Source organism: Poecilia latipinna, unplaced genomic scaffold (assembly GCF_001443285.1).
Source record: "Poecilia latipinna isolate Pla-1442-1.1 unplaced genomic scaffold, P_latipinna-1.0 Scaffold2640, whole genome shotgun sequence".
NCBI lineage: Eukaryota > Metazoa > Chordata > Actinopteri > Cyprinodontiformes > Poeciliidae > Poecilia > Poecilia latipinna.
The window spans coordinates 64,159-80,402 of record NW_015115256.1 but is presented as its reverse complement, the minus strand read 5'-3'; the positions used below and the strand labels follow the sequence as shown (position 1 = coordinate 80,402).

The window sequence follows — 16,244 nt, the reverse complement described above, 5'->3', positions numbered from 1 at the left end:
ATGCATTGTGAGATGTAAACAGTTATCAATAAAGCTTCTAGACAAACTACCAGAACCGGAACCACGAGTCCTTCATGTCTGCCGCTAACCGGGTCAGAACCGGAACCACGAGTCCTTCATGTCTGCCGCTAACCGGGTCAGAACCGGAACCACCAGAGGGTTCTGGCTAGACAGGAAGTGATGAAAGCAGAACACAGCTTACTCACGTTACTAATCTTTATTTAAATCTGACATAAAAACCTGCCATGCGGCGGCGCCCTCTGCTGGTGAAACATGGTCCCTACATCTGAATAACAAACCAAGTGCTGCAGTTTTACTTTAGTTACAATCTGTTTAAAAACCTCCAGTATATTTACAGAACTCAAAGCATCACTTCAATAATAGTGGATATGTAATATAATTATGCACAATATCATTAAAAGTAATAATTTCATATGAAAACAGCAGGAAGCTTCTCTGGCCTTATGGATAAATGTGGAGAAATTATTCACAGCTCAGCATGTAGAAAAATTAATGCAGTGTGAAAATTTGGATTAAAATTTTCCTCGCTACTTTTTCAGTCAAAAAATTATAAAGAACCAAAACTGATTGAGAATCAATCAGTTTAAATCAGATCAATTTGTGTGTGTGTGTATATATATATATATATATATATATATATATATATATATGTGTGCGCAAGATGCTGGCAGGGAAAGCGTACATGGAACGACATAACCAAGTGGCGGGCATAGTGTACAGGAACATCTGTGCAGAATATGGACTGGAAGCCCCGAGGTCAAAATGGGGAACACCCCCAAANGTCACCTCCCCTGCCCCCCTCATTCTCTGCCCCCCACCCATGATCCACCCACAAACACATACTCCTTGGTTTCCACCAGAACCTCCATCTTCATCCACATCCCATCCATCTCCACCTTTCAGTTTGACTCCACCTCCGCTATACGTCACCTTCTGTTCCTGCATCGTCCCGGTTCTGTTCTGGTTCTGTTCTACATTAACTCCTGTGTTTGGTTCTGTTGGACTTTTGGAGCTTTTTGTTCATTGTTGAGTTCTTGTTTTCTCCTCTAACCCGTCCTCCGCCCTGAAACATTCTCGCTCCCTGGTGAGCGGAACCAGAACCGGGCCGGTCCAGCTGCTGTCCTCAGTATGAGGGTGCTGAGTTAGACTCCTGTATCCGAGCAGATATGGCTCTGCAACCCAACACCTCCTGAGGGGCCCCAGCTCTCTGTCACCAGAACCGGACCGGACCGGACCGCTCTGTTCTCTGCAGCCCTCATCTCTGGACCTGCTGGGTTCAGAAAAACATTCATAACCAACAAAATTAAAGATTTTAATCAGATCAGAAAGTAAAATGTTATGAAACGGATCAGGAAGCAGAAGCCAGGTAGATGGTCCTCCTCCCCCCCCTTCTTCCCCTCCTCTTCCTCCTCTTCCTTTTTCTCCTCCTCCTCTTCCTCCCCCTCCTCCTCCTCTTCCTCTCCCTCCTTCTCCTCCCCCTCCTCCTCTTCCTCTCCCTCCTTCTCCTCCCCCTCCTCCTCCCTCTCTTCCTTCTCCTCCTCCTCCTCCCTGCATTGCGACATTCTCAGCTCCTCTCTCCAGAACCAGTCAGCAAATGTTCTGCTGATGTCATGCTGATCCGATCCGATCAGCCTCATTGATCTGGTGCCTCATCAGGTTCTGATGGTTCTACTGCTGCTGTTTTGCTGGCTCAGATATATTCATACACCCTCCAACGGGATCAGCTGGATGCTGAAGCAAAATGTTTGCTGTGGCTATAAATATCTGTCAGTAAATAGAATAATTATTAACAAAAGTAGAAGACAGGGAATCTGTTCATTATCAGGATAGATAGTTCAGCCTCAACATTTTATAAATAAACCCATAAATTATGTTTATGGCATAAATACAGACAAGCTTCTCTACATTATAAAACAGTCTATTAACAAAAATAATTCAGCCTAACATTTTAATCACCAATCTAGTAACTCTCAACTAAACTACTGATGAAAAGATCAAAGAATGATGTGGTGGACACACTATGCTAATCCACTAATAGCACAGCTAATTTTTAGTTTTGCACATTAGCATATTGCTTGTAGCACTTAGCTTAGCTAACCCTTTTTCCAGATAAATTCCAAAGTCCTATTAGTAGAAGCATTTCTGCTATGCGCTAAGAATAACTACAACAATAATATCCTTTATTTAAAGGCGCCTTTCAAATGCAAAGCTAATGTTTTATTTAGCGTGTTAGCCAGTGCTTAGCTCACTTAGCTCCACAGCGCTAATTTACCATGCTGCAGTAGTGGGCACACTTCAGCCAATCATGTTGCTGTAGCACGTTAGCATTAGCTTTCACTAATTACCATGTTGATTTTGTGCTTTAGCATTAGCTTTAGAGTTAGCACAGCTAACTTTTTAATGAGCGGTGGCCACCTTTGGTAATCAATAACTGATTAGATAATTGATTCTTGATCTACTGAGAAAGTGATGAATTTAATTTCTGTCTTCATAAATGAGACATTTTACGGACACATGTAGGTTTTTTGTTTGATTCTAATTAAAAACGCTGCAGCTGAAGTGCCATTTAGCATTCACTAATTATTTTAATCATGACTGTACAACCTACTAGTTTCCTTCCAGTCTGGTCCGTCTGGATAACTTGAAATGCTGCAGGTGTTTATCGATGAGCCGGTTCTGTTCAACCCACCGGGTTTACGCTGCTGGATCAGAACCTTCATCTTCTTTCCAACAAGTTTTTGATTTTCAGACTGACAGCAGCTGGAAAAAAACTGTTCAAAGGAATCATTAAAGGTCAGAATGAATCATGTTCATGGAGAGTGCATGGATTCTGCAGACTGACTACAGGTCAGAGGTCATGTTGGTGTTGACGTGGTTGGTGGGGGCTTTTAGCTTGATCCCCCAGTGCATCATGGGAGCTGGAGTCTTTCCTGCTGTCTGGGTCTGACTCAGTTTGAAGCTTCAGACATGAAGTCTGATGTCTCTGCATTGGACCAGAGGGAGCAGCTCCCCCTGGTGGCTGAATGCAGCCATTAGCAGAATAGACCAGCTTTTCTCAAATGTTTATTTTTCCTGATTAAATAAATAAAACTGAACTTTGATGGATTAACACTGGAGATCTTGTTGGGTTTAAGGCCTCACAGAAACTCACTTTGGAGCGCCGTTCTTAAAGTTACTGTCAAAAATTAATTAATTAACACTGATAGAAGAAAATATATGAAGGTTTAGTTTTTAAAATCAGTTTCAACCAGCTAAGTGTTAAGCTGGTTATCTAAATATTCAGTTTACAAAGAAAATATTTCTCTAACTGAAAATTTAGCTCCAAAATATTTAGCTTTACACTAAAGACATATGTAGCTTTATGCTAAATATTTAGCTTGGAGCTAAATGTTGTGCTAATAGCCTGAAGATTTGCTAAGTGAATGAATCCTCCATGTTTCCTGTGTAGCTGAACAAACAGCGGGACGTTTTCCATCGATCCGGCCCGATCGGCGCGTCGTCATGGCAACCTGAGCTGGTCCCGCCCAGCAAGAGTCAGAATATAATCTGGACCTTTAATCTGCAGGAAGCAGGTCCAGATGTTTCTACGGAACAAAAGTGTTCTCAGATCCTGACCCAGGGGTCAGAGGTCACTGCCTCACATGGAGGCCAACGGTCATTGAGCAGCTGGTTACAGGAGGAGGAGCAGCTCCAGTGGGGCAGGTCCAGTTGGTTTTGTCAGAACCAGGTTAGTATAGAGAATAATGCAGAAAGGTTTAATCTGGAGGAGGAGGAGGAGGAGGAGGTCCAGGCGGCTCCAGGCTCTGCGTCACGGTTCAGTCAGCTGACAGCAGGAGGAGCTGCTGTCCTTCCTCCTCCTCCTCTTCCTCAGCCTCTCTCTCTGCTTGCTCACCCGGTTGGTGGGAATGTGTGTCTGCTGATCGGGTCGGATCGGGTCGGTCGGCATGGAAAGCAGCTGCTTGGAGAGGAAGGAGCCGGTCAGCCAGTCCTGGAGGGAGCAGGGTAGGCTGGTTCTGGTTGGTTCTGATTGGGTCCAAATGGTTCTGATTGGATCTGGTTGTTTGGTTCGCAGACGGGACCTTTGGACATGCAGCAGGCCGGGTCAAAGGTCAGGTTAATGATTGGTTGCAGGGGAACTGCAGTTAAAGCTGCAGTCCGACCAGAACCAGCTGCTGAGTTCTGCTCATCAAGCAGTCAGCTGGAGGTCTGCAGAAGTCCAAACGGGTCAGGCCCTCGGTGCCGCCTCCCGACCGCTGGGTCGGCGATTAGATCATTGATCCGTTTGGTTCTGGAGAATGGTCCAGAGGTTATCTGGTTCTGACTGGGCCAGGTTCTGTCCTGCTGGAGGTTCTGGATCAGAACCAGGAGGAAACAACAGAATCTATCAGAACCGGCTGGTTCTGGTCTGTTATCATTGATCCAGCTGCATGGTGACTCAGCAGCTGTGTGTGTGTGTGCCTCAGCTCTGGTTCTGGTGGACCTGTTCTCCCAGCATGCACCTGGCCTGCAGCTGATTTGAATGTTGGGCCTTTTATCTGCAGCGCTTTGCTTTTACGACCTGCTTTTACAACCCGGGCCGACTGAACCAGGCTTATCAGCGCCGGGTCGGGTTCTGGACCAACTGAACCCAGATCAGCGGTTCTGACTCGTCTGGGACAGAACTCGGAGTCTCAGCCAAGAGGGACATGGTGGTGGCAGCATCATGCTGTGGGAAAAAGGTCAGATAATTATGGGATGGTTGAGATCAGAGCTGATTCATGGGATAGAACGGCCTAGTCAAAGCCCAGACCTGAGTCCAGCTGGTTGTAAACTGATCCAGATGTTCAGAAGATCTGCAGCCAGACCCGGTTCTGGGTTAAAAACAAGGGCATGCCGCACTTTTCAGATTTATATCTGTAGAAATATTGAAAAACGGAAATAGTTTTCTTTGTTTCCTGTTGTGATGATAAACTCATTTCCATCGCAGGCTGGATGAATTATTTAAATTAAATAAGTTATTGTGAGGAATTTGTCCAGATTTATTAATAAATGGGTGAATATTTTAATACGGTAATAAACTCTCCTGGCTGGTTTATTGATCATATATTGGAAATAAATCAGTAAATATGGTGATTGTCTCCTCCGTGGGGGCCGAGCTGCGCATGTCCCGCCCCCCGCCCACGGAGCGTGATCTCCGGTCAGCCGGAGGCGGAGCCGCCGTGCTGCTGCTGGAGGCTCCGGGAGGTTCAACATGGACGCCGAGAGGGGTTAGTGAGCTTCGATGTCCTCTGGTAGCGCTCTGGCAGCGGGCTTTGGCCGCCCGGGAGGCGTGCGGTGTGGGGCTCAGACCGGCACCTGCTGCGGGAGGAGCCCGCCTCCTGCGGAGGTTAACCCGGACTCTGAGGTTCGGTCCCGGCGTGAGGCGGGGGTCTGTCCGGGGAGAAGGGAGGTGAAGCGGGTCAAACGGGACGAGTTGAACCGGAGCGGTGGTGAAACCAGATCTGTGGCCAGGTAGAGAGCGTTGCGGTGCGGGCTCTATTTTTAGCCGGCTCCGGTGCCGCGGGCAGCCAGTTACCATATGAGGCAGGCGGCCACATTTGGAGCCCCGCTCCCCCTTCCTGCTCCGCCCGGTCCGCCTCAGCCGCTGGTTCTTCTGGGAACATGGCTGTCCGCAGGAAGCTAACGGTTAGCATGCTAACACCGGCGGAAGCGAAGCGGAAACGGCGGCGGGTTGAGCGGAAATGATCATTTCTGGTTTAATCGGAAGCAGCAATCGTGTTTAACTGAATAAAGTTTATATTTAGGTCGAGTTTAAACCCGCTGAGTTGGACGCAGGTTAACCTGCAGGAGGATGAAGTTAGTCTGTGATTCACAGCGCATTAAATATGGGAAGCCTTATAGAAACATCAGCAATAACTTGGTTATTCAGACTCTCATAACAGAAAACAATCTTAGAAATGACACAACTTAAAACAAAATATTTAACTAGCAAGCTAAATATTTAAGAAGATAAGTAAATATTCTGTAAAAAGAATATTCATCTAGTTTTCAAAGTAAATATTTAGTTTAGAGCTAAATATTTAGACAGTGTAAAGCTAAATATTTAGCTTCCAATGTAAGCTTACTAAACATTAGAGCTAAAATTAGTTTGAAATTGTGACATTTATCAGTGAATGAATAACAACAAGGTGCAGATGTGTGTTTTCCTGTGTTTTCTCCTGACAGGCAGAATAGTCAAATTATTTTGAGTGTAACTTTATAAACCTGCATAATGATGAGTTGTCCTGTTTTAGCGAGTGGATCAAAGTCTTTCCTCAGGCCTGTGTTTATGGTTCTGTTCCAAAACGGACTGCAGGAGGGAGCTACAGGATCTGAACCTTGGACTAGACCACTCTGTTTGGTTCTGCTGTAGAATCACAAACTTTAACCATTTAGCAGCTCAAACTGCCTGCAGCGTTAGCTTTAGCATGACATCAGCAGGAAGTGACACGTCTCTGAGCGGTTTGGACCTTCGGAGGCGGGACCTGATCAGAACTTTGGTCCGGTTGAACCAGGTTTCCCTCCATCTTCATGAACCAATCATCTGCTCCGATTCACCTGGATCAGTCATTAATGTTTATCAATTCAGCAGTGAAGCTCTGGTTCTGGTTCTGGTCACCAGGCTTCCAGCAGGTCACCGTCTCTCTGTGTCTGCCCCCTAGTGGTGGAGCTGGTGTACTGGCGCGACGTGAAGACGACGGGCGTGGTGTTCGGCGCGGCGCTGCTGCTGCTGCTGTCGCTCAGCGTCTGCAGCATTGTCAGCGTCTGCTCCTACATCGGCCTGGCGCTGCTCTCCGTCACCATCTGCTTCAGGATATACAAGGGCATCCTGCAGGCCATCCAGAAGTCCGACGAGGGCCACCCCTTCAAGTGAGTCCGCTTCTGACCCGGTGCTGATCCGTTCTGGCCCGGTTCTGACATGACACCTTAAGATTCAGTGCCTCAGATGTTTTAAAGTAGAATAATAAACACTTCCTGGTTCCTGGTCCACTTTGGTTCTGTTGGTTCTGTTCAGTGGTTCTGGTCCAGATGAGATTATTCCAGCTCCACGGTTGGTTGATCCGCTTCTGGCTGCAGATCAGAACCTTTCTGAGTCCAGACTCATTAACTGGGATTACCAGGAGCTGAGCTCTGAGAATCTGGACCAGAACCAGCTGGATCAGAACCAGCTGGATCAGAACCAAAGCAGGTTCCTGCTCAGTTTGCAGCTCAGATGAACCCAAACAGAAGCTGGAATCGTTTTTTGATTTTTCAAAACCACAGAACCAGACATGGGGCCGAGTTGGACTCTGTTACCATGGAAACCTTATGACTCACCTCTGTCCTGCCCGCAGGCTGTACCTGGACCAGGAGGTGGCGCTGTCCGCGGACCTGGTCCATAAGTACAGCGACGGGATTCTGGAGAAGCTGAACTGGACCATCAAGGAGCTGAGGCGTCTGTTCCTGGTGGAGGACCTAGTGGACTCCGTCAAGGTGAGGCAGAACCTCTGGATCCGGTCCTGATTGGTTCTGCTAATAAACGGATTATTAAACACGAGGTTCTGACCCAGTTTCTCCCGCTGTTTTCCTGCAGTTTGCGATTCTGATGTGGATCCTGACCTACGTTGGCGCCTTGTTCAACGGTCTCACTCTGCTGATCCTGGGTGAGCGGCAGCGCCCTCTAGTGGCGTTTCTGTGGTAGTGGCGGTTCTGTGGCGGCGCCCCCTGGTGGCGCTGCAGCAGGCGGTCCTCTGGGTTCTGATGATGTCCTCCTGTTGCAGGTCTGGTCGGAGCGTTCAGCTGCCCAATCATCTATGAGAAACACCAGGTAGGACCCTGACATTACCCAGAATGCACCAGCAGTGCTGCTGGAGGTCCGTCCTGGTCTAACTTCCTGTCTCCCTCAGGCTCAGATCGATCACTACCTGGCGCTGGTCACCAACCAGGTCAAGGATATTGTGGAAAAGTAAGTTAACAGAAACTAATATAAAGTCAGACTGAGAATCTTGGCTGAGTTTCAAAATAAAAGCTGTGACTTTAGGAAACAGGCTTTTAATGTGAAAGAGCTTTACCAGGAAGTAGATGTTCATACCTGATGATGTAACCACGTATTCTAGTGATATGAACACTTTGTGTAATAGAGTTTAAATTCTATTAAATAAATGATTCAGGATCCCAGTGGCAGAGGAGAAGACCTCACTGGTGTCACTGGGAGAGCTTGTCTGCTTCTCCACACACGTTAATATTCTCAGCATTAATGCGTCTGACACAGAGCATCACAGATGATGCTGCAGCGTTTCCTCACTTCATTTCTGTCATTTCAATTAGCGTAGTTTTGAGGTCGGTGACCTCTGACCCCTGCTGATGACCTCACAGTGAAACATCGACTGGCCCTTTAAGGCGCTGCTGTCAAGAACATCAAGTGTTTTATTTTGACATGTATGGCGGCTCACTTCTTGCCTCCTGTTTCCTGTTTGTGTTTCAGGATTCAGGAAAAGGTTCCCGGACTGAAGCGTAAGACGGAGTGAAGGAACGGGAGGTCAAAGGTTGGATTCAGGAAGTCCTGATGGGAGGGGGGAGGGGGGCTGGAGGAAACGAAATGAAGGAGGAAGAGGAGGATCAGGTGGGCGCTGCCCTTAATGTATTTGTCAGATTATGAAACTTTTTTTTTTTTTTTTTTCCATTTCAGAATTCCTTATTTTGTGCTTCTGGGAATTGTTCAGTGGCTTTGATGATGATGATGATGATGATCATCATCTGTTTTATTTCTGTGAACCAATCAGAGTCTCAGAAACATTTTAAAGCTGGTTGGCCCCGCCCCCTTTCCCTCAGCCTATCACAGGCGGCTGGCAGCAGCAGGTTGGGGAGGGGCTGCTGTGAGGAAGAGGAGGGGTCTACACTAAACTCTTCATCGCTGCTCGGTAGCTGTAGAACCATGTAGAACAATCCGTTACCCTGTTAGATCATCGTCATCCCGCTGTCTCCTAGGAAACAGCCGGGCGTTTCCCTCCGCCAGGTGTGTTTCCAGGTGAGGTGGGCGGAGCTTAAGGCGTCTGTTTGTTCTGCTTCTTTAATCGTGAATGATAAACTTCTTCTTCTTCTTCTTCACCTGTGCTGATTAAACTCCGCTGGAGTCGTGTTGTGGAATGCATTGTGAGATGTAAACAGTTATCAATAAAGCTTCTAGACAAACTACCAGAACCGGAACCACGAGTCCTTCATGTCTGCCGCTAACCGGGTCAGAACCGGAACCACGAGTCCTTCATGTCTGCCGCTAACCGGGTCAGAACCGGAACCACCAGAGGGTTCTGGCTAGACAGGAAGTGATGAAAGCAGAACACAGCTTACTCACGTTACTAATCTTTATTTAAATCTGACATAAAAACCTGCCATGCGGCGGCGCCCTCTGCTGGTGAAACATGGTCCCTACATCTGAATAACAAACCAAGTGCTGCAGTTTTACTTTAGTTACAATCTGTTTAAAAACCTCCAGTATATTTACAGAACTCAAAGCATCACTTCAATAATAGTGGATATGTAATATAATTATGCACAATATCATTAAAAGTAATAATTTCATATGAAAACAGCAGGAAGCTTCTCTGGCCTTATGGATAAATGTGGAGAAATTATTCACAGCTCAGCATGTAGAAAAATTAATGCAGTGTGAAAATTTGGATTAAAATTTTCCTCGCTACTTTTTCAGTCAAAAAATTATAAAGAACCAAAACTGATAGAGAATCAATCAGTTTAAATCAGATAAATTTGTGTGTGTGTGTATATATATATATATATATATATATATATATATATATATGTCAGAGCAAATTTCCGCCATTTATGACTTTAGGAATAATTTAATTTTATCCCTGCCTGCAGTTTGTTCCTGCCAGTGAAACTGATGAAAACTTTGTATATTTTCAGGATCTCAAGCACTTTGAATTGCCTTGTTGCTGAAAATGTGCTATATAAATAAAATTACCTTACATTAAGTGAAAAATGTTGACACCAGAAAGTATTTTTTCTTTTATTATCCATGTTTTTGATTTTAATATAAAACATCCAGAAACTTTTTACTAAACTATTAAATTAGCAAATTATGAACTTGGCTAAAAACAACATAGATTTTAAAATAAATTTCTCGAGTTTGTTGTGGAGTTTAGACTAATAATATTTTGTAACCTAACAAATTTCTGTATTTTATTGTGAAAGGTTTTCTCTCTTTTATCCATGAGGCCCTGAAGTATGGAGGATTTTTTCTGACATAATCTTGGAGCACACATTTTCAGTCTGAAAGCAGGATTTCATGTCTTTTGTTCTCAAAACTTGTAACGCTGCGCAGGTTGCTACAATCGACACACAGGCACACCTGCTGAAGGAAACAAACGCACGCAGCACTTTCATTCTATTGGCTGAGAGGTTGCCAGGTGACTGTGCTAAAAGTTGTTTTCAGAAGCAAGCAGAGTCTGAGCAGAGACTAAGTGTGAGCGCCAGCAGAAGTTTTGAGAAGAAAGACATGAAGTCCTGCTTTCAGACTGAAAATGTGTGCTCTTGGATTATGGCAGGAAAATTCCTCCATAAGGAAGCATTTGTTGTGAAATGTCCAGTCCTTCGTCTCTAAGGTGCAAATGTCTGGAGGCTCCGTCCCCTGCAGCTCACTGGTGCGGAGCGCCCTCAGGTGGTTGGCTGCAGCAGCAGCACGGCCAGCAGGTTGCTCTCTGACTCCGCCCACTCCGCCCTCACCTGCAGCCTCACCTGCTCCCCCTGCCGGAGCAGCAGGAGCCCCAACCCGCCCACAGGCCCCGCCCTCTCCACCTGCCGCAGCAGCAGCGTCACCGGAGCCCCGCCCCTTTCGTGGCCCCGCCTCAGCAGGATGTGAGCGGAGCCTGGCCTCAGGTCCAAGGTGAGGATGAACAGGTAGAGTCCGTCCAGTGGCGCCGTGAAGAGTCTGGAGTTCTGACCCGGTCCAAAACTGATGGTTCTGCCTGATCCACCTACAAACAGCACGGAGACGCCTGATTGGTTGGAGGGGATCGGCTCACCTGAGGAGGAAAGATGATAATGAGGAGGTGAGTTCTGATGCTGATCTGATCAAGTTCTGACTCACCTGGTGACTCCCTCCGACTGCGCTGGCCGCCGCCACCTCCACCTCCTCCACCTCCTCCTCCTCTTCCTCCTCTTCCTCCCCTCTTCCTGTCCCTCCTCTTGGTCAGCTCCAGCAGCTGGTCCAGCTGCAGCGTGTCTCCGGACGCCGCCAGCGCCTCAGCGTTGCTGAAGACGTTCTTGAAGACCTTCAGGTGTTCCTCCAGGCCCCTCCGCAGCCAGAGCACCTCCGCCTGCAGCGCCGCCTCCCGTCCTGCAGGGGGCACCGCGCTGCTGTTGCAGGAGCAGCTCCGCTCCTCCGCCCGGACCAGCCTCTGCTCCTGCTGCTCCACCTTCCTCTGCAGGTCCCGCAGGCTGTCTGCAGCGCTCTGCTCCGCCTGCAGGAGGCGCTGGTTCTCCCTGAGCGGAGCGCCGCTGTTCCCCCGGCGGCCAGCAGGGGACCAGGGGGGCTGGTGAGCAGCGGGGATCTCCTCTCTGCTTCCTGGTTATTAATATTCACAAATACTCATTAATATTCTCTGAATTTAAACCTCAAAGCCTATACATACATACACACACATATATATATATATATATATATATATATATATATATATATATATATATATATATATATATATATATGCATAAAATGAAGATGAAGGCTGGATCAGAGTTTATAATGGAACCAAACTGTCTCCATGGAAATTTTTTTTAATGCAAACAGATTAATGCATCACTAAATATTTCTGTTTTATGATCAGTTGGATAAAAACCAAAATAATGTTTCTAATTTACAAATATTTGCTGTTCTTTCAATCTACCACCACTAGATGGCGCCAATGGTTCCCTGGTCGTACGAATCGGTACCATAGAGCTTCAACAGAACCTCCAAACGGATCAGAACTTTATTTCTGATAGAAATAAATATAATGGAAACAGATTCTGAGTTTAGTTTGATCTGTTCATGTTTTTATTAAAATCATGAACCTTTGTGCTAATTAGTGAGTTTGTTTCAGTTAAACATGAAGTTTATTTAAACCAGCAGAGATCTGTCTGTCCTGGTCAGAAGCTACTCCAGGAGATTCCAGGTGATTCCAGGTGACCCTACCTGCTCCTGGCTCCTGTAGCTCCGCCTCCTCACGGCTCTTCAGTCGCTCCTGCAGCTGGCGGAGCTGCTCCTTCAGGGCGGGGACGGAGTGGGCCTCCTGGTCCTGCAGGGGCCACTCCAGGAACTCCAGCACCTCCTCGCCCAGGAGCAGCTGCAGCACGTCGCTGTGCCGGATGGCGTCCTGCAGCAGCGACTGGAAGGACGAGGACAGCATCTTCACCTGCTGCTCCAGCTGGACGTCCTCGTCCTGCAGCACCGACACTGACCTGATGAGCTGGACCAGGCTGAAGTCCAAGGTTCTGGTTCTGTTCTGCTCCAAGGCCACGGACTGTTTCACCTGTAGGGGGAGCACCAGAGTTACCTTCAGTCTGTAGAACCTCTGATTCCGATTCCGGTTCTCTGAGGTGCGATGAAATTGTAATTTTCAGGACTTTTAAGGACCTGACAGTCCAGTAGACCCGGTTCTGTTGGGACCAAAAATTCAACATTTGATGCATTTACTCTCTGCTGAGTCAAACCAGCCTGTTCCCCTCCTGGCCTGTGGGGGCGCTGCACCAAGAACCACTGAAGGAAACGACACAAAAACCTCTGAAGACACTGAGAGCAACTTCCTTCTTCACCAGATGGAAACAAGATGGAGGCGTCAGATTTTAGCGGTTGGAGGATTTCTCTTTAGGCTAAAGACCAGGAGCCATTTTTGCTGCTAGCGCTAGGCTAACATGTTAGTTTTGGTTGTTTTTACCCAGAATGCCCTGTGCTGTAGTCCACTTCCTGCTTTTGAAGCGGTCTCTGGTCTGCTTGGCATTCACATTCAAACCAAACCAGAGTTCACTTCAACCGAACCCAGACTGAGGTTTGGAGGGCCAGAGGTCAGAGGTCAGTTAGCATTCACACCTCACCAACTGAACCGGATCTCTAGACAAGCGGACTGGAGTTGTGTTGAAACAGACTGAACATTACTGGTAGAAATGATGCAGCCTTAGTTGGACGTAATGAGAATCATCTCCTGGAGTTCTATGATCAGAACCAGAACCTCTAAATGAACGAACCTGCTCCAGATCCGCCTGCAGCGCCTCCACCTCCGGCTCCCAGTCGCTGGCTCTGCCCCACAGAGGCCCGCCCACCTTGCTGTTCTCCTCCAGTTCCAGCCTGTTCTGATTGGCCAGCTGTGTGACGTTGGCCACACCTCTCTCCAGGTGAGCCACCGCAGCGTTCAGGTCGCTGCATTTGCAGTCGTTGGTCGGGTTGAGGTTGTGGAAATCCTTGTACAGGTTGTCCACGTCCTTAGTGTTCTCCCACAGGTCTTCCTCGTAGCGCGTCAGGTTCACCACCAGCTGCTCCACCAGCCGCTCCACCGTCACCTTGGACTTCTCCACCTCCAGACCCGTCTCCATGAACAGAATCTGGCTTTTCCGCGCCGTCTGGTTGATCAGTTTCTCCAGATTCTTCAGCTGCAGCGCCATCTGCTGGTTGTCGGCTGAAGTGACCTCCAGGTCCTCCGTCAGCTCCTCCACCTGCACAGAAACACACCTGGCCTCCAGTCGACATGCTCAGCTCTGATTGGACCAGCTGCTCTCCTGATTGGATGAACCTTGACGGTGTTGTTGACCACCATGTTGTCCAGTCGTGTGATGGCGTCCCACAGGGCCGTGTTGTCGGCTGGGCGTTGGGGGAAGAGCAGGTGGTCCGCAGGGGTCTGGTCCCGGTCCAGCTTCATTCCAGCCTGTGTTGCGTTCAGGGCCTGCAGGCAGACCTTGTTCAGAGATTTAAAGTGGTTGGAATAAAATGCCTCCTGATTGTGACCACTGATGGTAGTTTCTGACCTGCAGCACCTTCTGCTGGTGCTTCAGCTCCTGGTCCACCTCCACCCTGAAGCTGCTCAGGTTGAGCTGCAGCTCGTCATGCTGGGACCTCAGTCTGCTCTCCGTGTCGCTGCGCCATTCCTGGATCTGCCTGCGGACGTTGCCTATCTGCTGGAACATCCCGTCCAGTTTGGATTCCAGCTTCTCCTGGGCACCTTCCTCCTCCTGAAGCTTCACCCCGTGCCAGCTGACCTTCATCTCTGCCACGTCTTGAGACAGCGCCCCCACATGGTGGTGGAGGCGCTCCAGAGAGCGGTTGAAGCCCTCCAGGATGGGGTGCAGTTGGGACAGGACCAGCGCCATCATGTCGGGGACGGGGAGGGCTGCAGGGACCTCTGGGTAAGGCAGAACCACATCCTCTACGACTGACGGACACAGTTTAACACGATCAGCTCTACAGAGACCAAAACGTTCAGGGCAGCAAACACAACAGAACATCACAGGATCATCAGCATCAAGACAAATTCTGCTTTTATTCTGGGTAATAAAACAAACAGTGGAGATCCAAGGAGGGTCCCCTGAGGAACACCTTCTGGTACTGAAGCTGAGGTACGAATCATTAGCTCCCTGATGAAATCACTCAAAGCTCTTTATGTTTCTAGTAGACACTGATTAGTAGATATCAAGGTGATTGAAACCGTTCCTGAGGATTTGATCAGAACTGAACATTACATCAGGAACTCTGGTTAGCATAGCTAATGGCACTTGAACACATGAAGTACTCTGACACTTTTGGTAAGAAGGAAATTCATGATGCTAAAAACTTGAATCTGGATCTGAGAAAGAGGATATGAGACACCAATTGATGGTGAAGGGTACTCTGCCATTTCCAAACATCTCCTGGATGATGCATCAGAGCACCAGGAGGCAGAATCTGTCTCAAAGTCCCAAACAAACCTGGGCGGCCGAAAGCAGAAAGCTTCAGAACGGTCTAGAGAAAATAATCAGGTGTCTTGGTTGTACTGAGCGGTTCGGTGCAGGTTGCGAACTGATCCACCTGCAGTCGTAGGACAAAGGTACGGTCCGGAAGGGAGGGGCTACTGGCGTCACACAACACCGTCCGTTGATTGGACAGCAGAAAAACATCACTGCTTGCATCATGAACAAGAGATGGGTCATGTTTGTTGCTCACTAGTGTGACGCCACGTTTTGGGTTCAATGAGCTGATGGAGGAAACGCTCTCCTGAATAAACCAAACCGTGTTAGAAACGAGGCGCTGGTGTCCAGAAGGACACGGGTTCTGCCGGGCCATCGATGGAAATGGAGCAGAATGTCAGAATCTGGAAGATTTAAAGGATCTGCTGGTCCGGGCCGGCGCCGACCCAAAACAAACCTCCCAGTTCACGGATATGAAGACGATGAGACCAAACCTCAGCGCCACCGAGAGTCTGTGGCTAAAGGTCAGAGTTCATCAGGACTATACGTCTCCTAATGAGTTCTGGTTCTGGTGCAGGAGGGACCGAGGCATCCAATGAAATATATTTGCTTCCTTTCCGGGTCAGTTCTGGTAGGATTTGAGGCCGACTCAGTCTGAGGTTCTGTTGATGACAGAAACAGGTCAGCTCTGACCCGTTTGGACCTGCTGGTTCTGACCGGAACCAGAGGCAGAGAGGTTTCTATCTAAAGCCCGTCTGAGTCAGTCAGAACCAACAGAACCTTCTTCCTGTGGGAAGGTCCAAACCTGGCACCTCATGTTTGCAGAGCAGCTTCTCACGCCCACACGGACCCAACCGGACCCAACCGGGCCCAGCCGGACCTCCCTGGAGACCAGTTCTTAAACGGACCCAGATCCATACCAGGCTCTCCCAGAACCACCCTGCTGGGTCGGCTGTTGGACCAGTCAGACTGAAACCAGAACCTTCTGCAGGTTAAACCACCAGGTTCTGGTTCTGGTTCTGGTTCTGCAGGATGGGAACCTCCAGCTGGTTCTGGAGCCAGATTTCTGGATCTTTCTCCTGCTGATTTCATATAAAAATCTTCGGTTCTGCAAACATCAAGAACCAGAATCAGAACCGATCCGACCCTGGAATCTGTTCTGCTGGTTCTAGTCCATTTGGTCCAGATCAGGGCCCGGTTCTCCTCCTCTTCTCCAACACTTGCTTTGTTTCTCCCAGAAAGGTCAAAGGTCACACTGCGACATGAAACCTGGCAGGCACGTGCAGAGGGGCTGG

At 48.2% G+C, this 16,244-nt stretch overlaps 2 protein-coding genes and 1 long non-coding RNA gene across 6 annotated transcripts in view; 1 reads left to right on the top strand and 2 right to left on the bottom strand.

The window, feature by feature from the left end:
- Positions 1 to 965: 965 nt before the first annotated feature.
- On the bottom strand, positions 966 to 6,764 carry LOC106938607 (uncharacterized). The gene is made up of 3 exons (XR_001422661.1): positions 6,678 to 6,764; positions 4,577 to 4,579; positions 966 to 976 (listed from the first exon to the last, which is right to left on the bottom strand). It is a non-coding gene; the product is annotated as an uncharacterized LOC106938607 (long non-coding RNA).
- On the top strand, positions 3,884 to 8,565 carry LOC106938605 (reticulon-4). Of its 2 annotated transcripts, none has more exons than XM_015020717.1 (7): positions 3,884 to 4,023; positions 6,702 to 6,909; positions 7,374 to 7,512; positions 7,613 to 7,682; positions 7,800 to 7,846; positions 7,926 to 7,984; positions 8,504 to 8,565. In XM_015020717.1, the coding sequence occupies exons 1-7, from the start codon at positions 3,966 to 3,968 to the stop codon at positions 8,544 to 8,546; spliced, it is 624 nt and encodes a 207-aa protein (XP_014876203.1). In that variant the 5' UTR covers positions 3,884 to 3,965; the 3' UTR covers positions 8,547 to 8,565. The 2 variants fall into 2 exon arrangements, with proteins under 2 accessions (XP_014876203.1, XP_014876204.1); XM_015020718.1 differs by lacking the exon at positions 3,884 to 4,023 and adding an exon at positions 5,161 to 5,267.
- A 1,830-nt stretch (positions 8,566 to 10,395) lies between these two features.
- mmrn2a (multimerin 2a) overlaps positions 10,396 to 16,244 on the bottom strand; it is a 22,872-nt gene continuing 17,023 nt past the window's right edge. Inside the window, exons 5-11 of one of the 3 annotated variants that reach the window (XM_015020711.1) lie at positions 14,035 to 14,438; positions 13,803 to 13,952; positions 13,261 to 13,725; positions 12,212 to 12,548; positions 11,126 to 11,602; positions 10,689 to 11,060; positions 10,396 to 10,658 (exon numbers count right to left, since the gene is read on the bottom strand). In XM_015020711.1, coding sequence (XP_014876197.1) covers positions 10,693 to 11,060; positions 11,126 to 11,602; positions 12,212 to 12,548; positions 13,261 to 13,725; positions 13,803 to 13,952; positions 14,035 to 14,438 — 2,201 coding nt within the window. In that variant the 3' untranslated portion in view covers positions 10,396 to 10,658; positions 10,689 to 10,692. Of the gene's footprint in view, positions 11,061 to 11,125; positions 11,603 to 12,211; positions 12,549 to 13,260; positions 13,726 to 13,800; positions 13,953 to 14,034; positions 14,439 to 16,244 lie in introns of all 3 variants that reach the window. The other 2 variants (XM_015020712.1, XM_015020710.1) reach the window with 2 other exon arrangements.

Bases quoted from the DNA above. Each gene is read 5' to 3' on its own strand.
- LOC106938605 (XM_015020717.1), top strand. From the start codon at position 3,966: ATGGAAAGCAGCTGCTTGGAGAGGAAGGAGCCGGTCAGCCAGTCCTGG. The intron at 7,683-7,799 runs GTGAGCGGCAGC...CTCCTGTTGCAG, and splicing joins TCTCACTCTGCTGATCCTGG to GTCTGGTCGGAGCGTTCAGC. The intron at 7,985-8,503 runs GTAAGTTAACAG...TTTGTGTTTCAG, and splicing joins GTCAAGGATATTGTGGAAAA to GATTCAGGAAAAGGTTCCCG.